Genomic DNA, 12,326 nt, shown 5'->3' with positions numbered 1-12,326 from the left:
TTCATTTTAGATGTTCTATGTCTATTTCATATAGAATTCATGTGAGATGTTCTGTGTCTATTTCACATAGAATTCATGTGAGATGTTCTATGTCTATTTCATATAGAATTCATGTGAGATGTTCTGTGTCTATTTTAGATCTTGTCCAAGAGGTGTGTAGATGGAGCTCAGAAAACATTGCATCACAGCTCCCCCTGGCGCCTGGTAAACTCATCAGCTTTACACTGTGTCTGGAGGGGGTTGGGGAGTTCCTCAGCTTAAAGTCTAATTCACTCATCAGAACAGGTAAGGATGGAAATAATGAAAACCCCACTTTGAGATTCATCTGTTCTATAGTAATTGTTTTTACCATCTGTATATCTGTCTGTCTGTCAGCCTCTCTGTCCAGAATAGCAAACAATACACATAGATGGATGCTATTTGGCAGGTGAATTGCCTATTACATGTAGATATGCCTTTTAAATGTTTTATCAATTTAGGTCCAACTTTGATGGAGTTATTGCCCTTTTTCTGCCTATCTCAAATCTCTGCTACAACAGATTCTCGTAGACAGCATAGATCAGAAATCATTGAACATATTCCGATCAATGCTGTGCACACTTTATGCACATTTGTACATCAGAGATGCATGCTGAAAATAATTGATGCACATGTTTTGTTGCCATGCATTTTTTTATGCAAAGGATTCAGATAATGCGATCAGGATTAATTTAATGTACAATGCTTAGGATGAGGGATGGCATCATGTTTTCTTGGAGCATAGGCATTGTTATGATGGAGTAGCTTCCCCTAATTTTGTGAGCTCTCGTGCGATTTCCACCAACCTGAGTAAGATGTTGTACAGACAAACTAACCTCAGTACTTGTTGGACTATAAAGTGGTCTCCAGATGAAAACAGTGTGCCCTCAAAATCACTGACCAAGAAAGTGAAAGAAGCAAAACAGAAAAGAGTAACTGTGGATCCAACTTGAATAAAAAAATGGAGAAAATAATTCCCTTGACTGGAATATGGCACATCCATTAGGATTATCGGTGTGACTTCTGATCATGTGATGGCGAAGACTGCAAAAGTGAATAATCCTTTCATGACAGGGTTGAAATTTTTTCAGAAATCTTGTTTGGACAAAGATACACCACTACCTCAATAACTTGCGCCCTGATAACTTGCAAACCCGCTTATAACACAGTGTCAGGTGTGCATCCCACTTTGTAAACCTGAAAATACCCCCCAAAATGTATCCCTACTTGTTGAACTTGAAGAAAATCACAATCAAATTTGGTAATGGACACTTTGATGTATCGCTCGTTTTATCGTTGAAAACAGTATATAGGACTTGGAAATTTTAATCAACACTATGAAATATCAAATTTAAAAATAACTCATAAAATTTTTTACATTTTCTTTCCAAGCGACATTCCTAGTACACCGCAATTAATGATATGTAAGGAAATTTTGATCAATGAAAATATCACTTACGTCAAGTGGAAGCAGTACTTTAATATAATTAAATACAAATTAAATTTAAAAAATTTCAATTGAAATGTGTGTTGTAGTTCCATCTTTTAGTTCCTTTTAAGTGTGATCGTCATAAGTGCAATGTGTGCTTTTGTAATTAAACGTAAAATGCGTCAATCTACCATAACAGCTATGTCCGCAAGCATTTCTCTGAGAACCTAATTAAGTGCTGACGTGTTTTGATAACTGACTTGGGGAAGTATTTGTTGTATTGTTGCACTGAATTAAAAGCTGGCATCCTTTATATTATCACGTTAATTATGTCTTTTGAATAAAAAAAAAGGAGGTGAAATGAAAGAAAAGTTAACTTAAAATCTTGCTGCCTCAGTCGTATGTTGGGTGAACTCACTTCATTTGGTCAATCAAACACTGTAATATACGTTATTGTGTATGTAACAGAATCTACCTTAAATTAACCGACTCTTTCATAACTGTGATCAAAGATAACAAGGCAGGAAAGCGAAAAGAATACTTCGTAAAATAAAGAGATTGATTTCACAGATACGGACCATTGTGGGCAAGTGAGGTTCAGAGAATTCTTGAACTGTCATTTAGAGATATCTTTAGGGATGATAAGAAATTTCATTATTACTTCCAATGAAATCACGACATTAACAGTATACTAATTGAACAATACAAAATTGAGTTTCGACATAGATGTGTTACGAAATAAATGTCGTGTGTTTTAAAAAAAAAAAGGAATCTTGTTTGGTGGTGTATCAACAGTTAGTCTAGTTCCCAAATTGTGGACAACCGATTTCACAGGACACTATTATATACCACTACGGAAACCAGACTCATCAAGAAAACAAAAAGCAGTGATGTAATACACAGATTTTTTGCGTACACGTGATAGTAATTCAAACCAGTTAGAACGATCTTTCATATGTTGGATATTTTGAGAAGAAAAAAATGTTATTTAAACAGAATAATGAATAACTTCATTAGAAAAAGCACATTATTAAAAATTATTATCGACATGATTGTAAAATGAGGATTCAGTCATTAAACAGCCCAGTTCCCTAACACCGCCGCCGTCCCCCCCTTACATTTTTCTCTATGTCAAAGTGATTTTTTTTCCATTTTTGGAGGTCCCTCGGTAACTCGTGCCTTGCTTATAGTGCAATGTATGTTTGTGTACCCCATTGTGTGCAGGTTATCGAGGGAGAGGTGTATGTGGAAAACATATTATCACCTAAGTCATTCTTTCACAACAAAGAAATCAGTAAGCTTATAGAGACAAATGCATTATTTGGATTACAAAGACTGGGGTCATTGCAGATTTTGTTGGTTTGTAACTTTGCTGCAATAAGAGAAAGATTTAAAAGTTCAAGTACAACTTACTAAAAACAAGATGAATTATTAACCTCGTTGATTTTTGGATAAATTTGTTCTAGGATAAAAGTACAATAAAATCAATGAAAGCACACATTTCATAACAGGCAGTAAATTAACTGCCATTTGGCTAAAAAGATTTATTAGGCTTTTTGTATTGGCTTGTATGTAATGTGTTTGGTCTATAGTATTGCTTCAAAAAGATTATAAGGAGACTGTTAAAAGTACAACTTTAAAAAGAGAAATAAACTAATAAAATTATTTTTTGAATGGACAGTACATTTGTTTGTTAATTGTATGTGTTGGTTTATTTGTATTCTTAGAGAGAGAGACAGAGAAACAGAGAGAGAGAGATTTTTGTGCGAATTGCAATATCCCATTTCAGTCTGAACAAGTAAGGGTCAGATGAAATTTTTAGTACATTTTTGACCCCCACATTTTTCATTTGATCCCCAATTCTGACTTGAAGGTTTTTCATTTATTTCCTTTACTCTCAAAGTTACACCACTGGGGTATAAACTGCAAATATCAAGACTGTCAGTTAACTAATTACACTGTTGTAATTACAGTGCAATATTACCAGATATCAAGACTCATTCAGCTAATTACACTGTTACAATTACTGTGCAATATTTCCAAATATCAAGACCCAGTCATCTAATTACACTGTTACAATTACTGTGCAATATTACCAAATATCAAGACTCACTCATCTAATTACACTGTTACAATTACTGTGCAATATTACCAAATATCAAGACTCAGTCATCTAATTACACTGTTACAATTACAGTGCAATATTACCAAATATCAAGACTCAGTCAACTAATTACACTGTTACAATTACTGTGCAATATTACCAAATATCAAGACTCAGTCAACTAATTACACTGTTACAATTACAGTGCAAAATTACCAGATATCAAGACTCAGTCAACTAATTACACTGTTACAATTACAGTGCAATATTACCAAATATCTAGACTCAGTTAACTAATTACATTGTTGCAATTATAGTGCAATATTACCAAATATCAAGACTCATTCAACTAATTACAGTTACAATTACAGTGCAATATTACCAAATATCAAGACTCAGTCAACTAATTACACTGTTACAATTACTGTGCAATATTACCAAATATCAAGACTGTCAGTCAACTAATTACACTGTTACAATTACAGTGCAATATTGCCAAATATCAAGACTCAGTCAACTAATTACACTGTTACAATTACAGTGCAATATTACCAAATATCAAGACTGTCAGTCAACTAATTACACTGTTACAATTACAGTGCAATATTACCAAATATCAAGACTCAGTCAACTAATTACACTGTTACAATTACAGAGCAATATTACCAAATATCAAGACTCAGTCATCTAATTACACTGTTACAATTACAGTGCAGTATTACCAAATATCAAGACTCATTCAACTAATTACACTGTTACAATTACAGTGCAACATTTCCAAATATCGAGACTCAGTCAGCTAATTACACTGTTACAATTACAGTGTAATATTACCAAATATCAAGACTCATTCAACTAATTACACTGTTGCAATTACAGTGCAATATTACCAAATATCAAGACTCATTCAACTAATTACACTGTTGCACTTACAGTGCAATATTACCAAATATCAAGAGAAAGCCATCTAATTACACTGTTACAATTACAGTGCAATATTGCCAAATATCAAGACTCAGTCAACTAATTACACTGTTGCACTTACAGTGCAATATTACCAAATATCAAGAGAAAGCCATCTAATTACACTGTTACAATTACAGTGCAATATTACCAAATATCAAGACTCATTCAACTAATTACACTGTTGCACTTACAGTGCAATATTACCAAATATCAAGAGAAAGCCATCTAATTACACTGTTACAATTACAATGCAACATTTCCAAATATCGAGACTCAGTCAACTAATTACACTGTTACAATTACTGTGCAATATTACCAAATATCAAGACTGTCAGTCAACTAATTACACTGTTACAATTACAGTGCAATATTACCAAATATCAAGACTGTCAGTCAACTAATTACACTGTTACAATTACAGTGCAATATTACCAAATATCAAGACTCAGTCAACTAATTACACTGTTACAATTACAGAGCAATATTACCAAATATCAATACTCAGTCATCTAATTACACTGTTACAATTACAGTGCAATATTACCAAATATTAAGGGGGGCCCCAAGTGGCCGAGTGGTCTAGAGCATTCACCATTCCGGATCACTGCCATCTCACCTTTGTCTGCGTATGTTCGAGTCCAAGGCTCGGCTAGTGTGGGTACGTGGGAAAGCCTGCCAGTAGCTTCTCGTGGGTCGGTGGTTCTTTCCTGGGTTTTCCAGGGTTCTTCCTCCACCAGTTATGCTGGCCGCCATATATGGCCTATCTTGTGCTGATAAATGGCGTTAAACCCTAGAACAACAACAACCAAATATCAAGACTCATTCAACTAATTACACTGTTACAATTACTGTGCAATATTACCAAATATCAAGACTGTCAGTCAACTAATTACACTGTTACAATTACAGTGCAATATTACTGAATATCGAGACTCAGTCAACTAATTACACTGTTACAATTACTGTGCAATATTACCAAATATCAAGACTGTCAGTCAACTAATTACACTGTTACAATTACAGTGCAATATTACCAAATATCAAGACTGTCAGTCAACTAATTACACTGTTACAATTACAGTGCAATGTTACCAAATATCAAGACTCAGTCAACTAATTACACTGTTACAATTACAGTGCAATATTACTGAATATCGAGACTCAGTCAACTAATTACACTGTTACAATTACAGTGCAGTATTACCAAATATCAAGACTCATTCAACTAATTACACTGTTGCAATTACAGTGCAATATTACCAAATATCAAGACTCATTCAACTAATTACACTGTTGCACTTACAGTGCAATATTACCAGATAGTAAGACTCAGTCAACTTATGGCATATTTACAATGACAATGCTGTATTACCAAATAAAGAGACTCAATTAAATAATTATGCTATTATACAAACATTTTTGAAAATAAAAATATTTAAAGCTGAAACATTTTGTAGCTTTCACTTGAATAAATCTAGAATCTTGAAACTTTGTAAAATTTCTTGTGGTTCATTGATAAATTGATAATTAAAGAATTACATCCTATTTTCAACATTGGCACATTGATAAAGAGATAATAAAAGAATCATATCCTATTTTCAACATTGGTACATCCCATAGTGTACTGATATAGATACAAGTAAGTATCATATTTCATTTTTTGTAGTGTTTGTTGATGCTGTCATTCAGTAATAAAGATATAATTAATATATCTGATTTTTGGGGTCTTGACATGGAGAGTTTGGCTCAGAAAATTTGAACAAATATAAGGTATTGTCTCTTTAATTTATTGTTTGCATTAATGTTTCATCATGACCTATTTTCCTGCAAGTTTTCAAATTGTCAGAAATGAAGTCATTAATTTAGAGGAAATGTCACATAATTACATAATCACATAATTACATAATCACATTATCACATAATTACATAATCATATAATTACATAATTACATAATCACATAATTACATAATTACATAATTACAAAATAAGATTTTGCCAAGAAGACTGAGATTTTTTCAAAATTGTACAATACTATTATTTCGGGTAATAATAACAATAATAGTAATAATAATAACAATGATGATGATGTATCTAAATTGTAACCTTTAGTTGTGTTCTGTATTTCAGTTGATTCTGTAGGGAGTAGGATGGACAGCTTAGAAGCCAGGGTAAGTTTGATAAAGTAATTCATCTTTAGAATTTATTTTAAAGTTGTCAGAATATTTATTTACATCTTTGTATGTCCTTTTAGATGACTTTTATATGGCACATTGTTTTTTATGGCATATTGGATCACTTTTCTATGGCACATTTGATTATTTTTGTATGGCATATTAGATGACTTTTCTATGGGATATTGGATGACTTTTCTGTGGCATATTGGATGACTTTTCTATGGTATATTGGATCACTTTTCTATGGCATAATGGATCACTGTTTATGGCATATTGGGTCACTTTATGGCATATTGGACTACTTTTCTATGGCATATTGGATTACTTTTCTATGACATACTGGATGACTTTTGATAGATTTTACAAGTTACAGTATCAACATTTCAAAGTGTTTTAAACCTTAGTTTTCTCACAATATCATGCATGTAGAAAAACCTACATTTATTTTATCTTTATTTTAGTCAGTGAAAGAACAAGTTTGATCTGGTGTACAAGTAGTCATACCTGTCAGTATTGGCCACCTGTGGGAAAAGGTCAGACTGGCCTTTGTACACAGGTTCACCTTTAGAATTGGTTTTGGAACAGATATCATGTACCAAACATTATTATTATTATCATTATTATTATTATTATCATTATTATTATTATTATTATTATTATTATTATCATTATTATTATTATTATTATTATTATCATTATTATTATTATTATTATTATTATTATTATTATTATTATTATTATCATTATTATTATTATTATTATCATTATTATTATTATTATTATTATTATTATTATTATTATCATTATTATTATTATTATTATTATTATTATTATCAATATTATTTTATGTTTTCTATTCATCAAATACATAAAATATATATATTGTTCTGTCCCAAATTTATGTTCCACTCAAGATTTCTTTATCCTTCTTACTTTAATACATTCAACAAAATAAATCAAAACTGACTAAAAATTATCAATGATCTAATATTCTTTGTGAACCATGACAAAGAAATAACTATGCTACTTATTTACAGCTCATACATGAGACTGTCAAACAGGACTGACATTTTGGTTGGCTAGCTTTTATAAATTAGGCTTGAAAACAGACCTTCACACTTCAGAAACAATATCTTGATATGTAACTTGCTCACCAAGCCATATTCAATAGAATATCAGCTTTTTTAAGAGGCATATGGTGAATATAAATCAATGCAAACCATATATGGTTACTTCTGTTACCCATCAACTAAAATTTTGCCTGCCTTTACAGAAAATTTTAAATATTGAATGACCCCTGACCCTAATGAAAAGGGGCATAACCCATATATCTTCTCAGAGAGGAACTTTGTTCATCAGAGATGGCATTAATTCTGGTACATAATGTTTTTGTTATTTATGGACCCAAACTGTACATTTGTCCAGTGTTTGCATGAGATCACCACACACAATGTATCTCATTGCTGTACTGATAATACCACCCACAACCTATCTCATAGCTGTACTGACCATACCACCCACAACATATCTCATAGCTGTACGGACCATATCACCCACAATGTATCTAATGTCTGTACTGACCATACCACCCACAATGTATCTCATTTCTGTACTGACCACACCACCCACAGTGTATCTCATAGCTGTACTGACCATACCACCTACAATGTATCTCATGGCTGTACTGACCATACCACCTACAATCTATCTCATGGCTGTACTGACCACACCACCTACAATGTATCTCATGGCTGTACTGACCATACCCCCACTATATATCTCATGCTGTACTGACCACACCACCCACAATGTATCTCATGGCTGTACTGACCACACCACCCACAATGTATCTCATGGCTGTACTGACCACACCACCTACAATGTATCTCATGTCTGTACTGACCATACCACCTACAATGTATCTCATGGCTGTACTGACCATACCACCTACAATGTATCTCATGGCTGTACTGACCATACCCCCACTATATATCTCATGGCTGTACTGACCACACCACCTACAATGTATCTCATGGCTGTACTGACCACACCACCTACAATGTATCTCATGGCTGTACTGACCATACCACCCACAATGCATCTCATAGCTGTACTGACCATACCACCCATAATGTATCTCATGGCTGTACTGACCATACCACCCACAATGTATCTCATGGCTGTACTGATCATACCACCCACAATGTATCTCATGGCTGGACCATACCACCCACAATGTATCTCATGGCTGTACTGACCATGCCACCCACAATGTATCTCATGGCTGTACTGACCACACCACCCACAATGTATCTCATGGCTGTACTGACTATACCACCCACAATGCATCTCATGGCTGTACTGACCATACCCCCACAATGTATCTCATGGCTGTACTGACCATACCACCTACAATGTATCTCATGGCTGTACTGACCATACACCCACTATATATCTCATGGCTGTACTGACCATACCATCCACTATATATCTCATGTCTGTACTGACCATACCACCCACAATGTATCGAATGTCTGTACTGACCATATGACCCATAGTGTATCTCATGGCTATACTGACCATACCACCCATAGTGTATCTCATGGCTATACTGACCGTACCAATCATTTGTACATATTCTGTTTAATGTCATTTTCTTTAGTGTATTAAGGGACTTTTTTTTTTCAGAGTATAGACGCTGTACTTAAAGTAGAGTATTCCGGCGGTCCTGGACAGGCAGAAGGGTTCTGGCGCTGTAGTTCCTTGGCGCTTAGTATTGATATCCTTCCTTCTCTTGTCTTCTGTAAATGGGATGTCTTACCTTCAGAGAGGTAATTATAGCAAACTGACATGGTATGTCTTACTGTCAGAGGGGCAAGCATAGCAAACTGACATGGTATGTCTTACTGTCAGAGGGGCAAGCATAGCAAACTGACATGGTATGTCTTACTGTCAGAGGGGCAAGCATAGCAAACTGTAAATGGGATGTCTTACTGTCAGAGAGGTAAGTGTAGCAAATTGACAGAGGATGTCTTACTGTCAGAGAGACAAGCAATGCAAACTGTACTGGAATGTCATACTGTCATAGAGACAAGCATAACAAACTGTAAATGGGATATCTTACTGTCAGAGTGACAAGCATAGCAAACTGTAAATGGGATGTCTTACCATCAGAGAGGCAAGTATACCAAATTTCACATTGTTGCAAAAAACTAATTTATTACTATGGAGACAACATTAGCATACCATTTTAAAGGGACAAAAAATATTTTTATGTGTAAAGAATATAATAGTAATAAACCTTATTCTGAATAGAGATTGCAGTTGTTTGCTAAAACATTTATGGAATTAGATCAAAATTAATGAATTTAGGAGGCAATGGCTATGCACTCATTGAATCAGGAAAAATGATGTACACATAGCATGAAAACTTAGCTTTGGGACGTTTTAAGTGTACTGGTCATCGATAACTAAAATCTCACCATTATTTTACAATGGATCAGTATGCAGTAAATCCAGCAGTCAACTTGATTTCGAGTTTCCCAGTCTGGTTAGGGTTATTGCCAAAGGATATGACAGCTATTCTGGCATTGAGTGTTGAGTGGTCTTCAACAAATATTTGTAGACCACTCCTTTGTAGCTGAGCCATCTGTCTGCCTGGCTTTATCCTTACACATCATCTATGGACCACGCTGAACCACGTTTGGACAGGACAGGGTTATTGTACAGTCAACCTTGTCCAATGGGACCAGGCCACTAACCATTCCTGTTGCTGTGGAGCTCTGCAGACCTTGTCACACATTGTGAACAACTGTCCACAGACAAAGTTCCCCATGGGACTACAGGCTCTCCACCTTACTGATGATGACAGTGTTAAATGGCTGAGCACTCACTGCACATATAATATACAGTACTTAGTATATGAGTAATGTTGCAAGAACTGGAGCTAAATTCAAATTAAAGCAAAATGGGTTATTATAGAAAATTTAAATGAGTCACTATATACGTTTAAAGTGAAATGAGTCACTATGGAGGTTACAGTTAAAGGTGTCACTGTAGTGGTTTAAAGTAAAATGAGTCACTATAGAGGTCACAGTTGAAGGAGTCACCATAGAGATCACTATTGATGTTACAGTTAAATTAGTCACTATAGAGGTTATAATTAAAGGAGTCACTATAGAGGTTACAGTTAAAGGAATCAATATAGAGGTTACAATGAAAGGAGTCACTATAGAGGTTACAATTAAAGGAGTCACGATAGAGCTTTAAAGTGAAATGAGTCTAGAGGTTGCAGTTAAATGAGTCACTATATAGAGCTTACAATTAAAGGAGTCACTATAGAGGCTTAAAGTGAAATGAGTCACTATAGAGGTTACAGTTAAAGGAGTCACTATAGAGGTTGCAATTAAAAGAGTCACTATAGAGGTTTAAAGTGAAACAAGTCACAGTAGAAGTTACAGTTAAAGGAGTCACTATAATGTTTAAAGTTAAGTTTAACTGTAGCTGTTTAAAGATAAATGAGTTACTACTAATGTTTAAAGCTTTTATTGAATAAACTACATAGAACTCAAACATCAGAAACCTGTTAACCATGGAAATCAATTAAATCAAAAACCATTTCCTTGTATATTTGAAATATTAATATTTAATGTAATACATTTACTCCCATTTCATATAATACATTTACTCATATTTCATGTAATACATTTTCACTTCATATGTTTACTCATGTTTCATGTAATACATGTACTCATATTTCATGTAATACACTTACTCATATTTCATGTGATACATTTACTCACATTTCATGTAATACATTTACTCCCATTTCATATAAACATTACTCATTTTTCATGTAATACATTTACTCATATTTACTGAAAGATACATCTAGATGTTATATTCAGGAAGAAGAAAAAAAACATCCTTAAGCACCAAGCATCTGTCTAATCTTTCAGTCCAGACCATGTGTACTTAATTTTTGATGTGCAGAACATATCTGGCCACCAGATGGAGCTACAGTATTCAGAAGAGCATGAGACACTAATTCTAGAGCCGAATCGACTCAAAAGGTAACAAATAAAATATAACGTCATAATGGGTATTAATGAAATATCCAGGGTCTTTATATGAATCATCTTGTGTCATATAAGGTATTAATGAAGTATCCAGGGACTTTATGTGAATCATCTTGTGTCATACAAGGTATTAATGAAATATCCAGGGTCTTTATTTGAATCATCTTGTGTCATACAAGGTATTAATGAAATATCCAGGGTCTTTATTTGAATCATCTTGTGTCATACAAGGTATTAAATGAAATATCCAGGGTCTTTATTTGAATCATCTTGTGTCATACAAGGTATTAATGAAATATCCAGTGACTTGATATGAATCATCTTGTGTCATACAAGGTATTAATGAAATATCCAGTGACTTGATATGAATCATCTTGTGTCATACAAGGTATTAATGAAATATCCAGTGACTTGATATGAATCATCTTATGTCATACAAGGTATTAATGAAATATCCAGTGACTTGATATGAATCATCTTGTGTCATACAAGGTATTAATGAAATATCCAGTGACTTGATATGAATCATCTTGTGTCATACAAGGTATTAATGAAA

General features: G+C 33.8%; 1 protein-coding gene across 1 annotated transcript in view; it reads left to right on the top strand.

Moving 5' to 3' along the window:
* LOC149791122 (trafficking protein particle complex subunit 9-like) overlaps positions 1-12,326 on the top strand; it is a 225,865-nt gene that overhangs the window by 175,744 nt on the left and 37,795 nt on the right. Inside the window, exons 16-19 of the mRNA XM_089973044.1 lie at positions 139-285; positions 6,646-6,686; positions 9,381-9,523; positions 11,651-11,764. Coding sequence (XP_089829170.1) covers positions 139-285; positions 6,646-6,686; positions 9,381-9,523; positions 11,651-11,764 — 445 coding nt within the window. The remainder of the gene's footprint in view (positions 1-138; positions 286-6,645; positions 6,687-9,380; positions 9,524-11,650; positions 11,765-12,326) is intronic.

Source organism: Sinohyriopsis cumingii, chromosome 10, assembly GCF_028554795.1.
Source record: "Sinohyriopsis cumingii isolate HCF-2022 chromosome 10, ASM2855479v2, whole genome shotgun sequence".
NCBI classification, from domain to species: domain Eukaryota; kingdom Metazoa; phylum Mollusca; class Bivalvia; order Unionida; family Unionidae; genus Sinohyriopsis; species Sinohyriopsis cumingii.
This window is presented reverse-complemented; position numbering and strand designations above follow the sequence as displayed.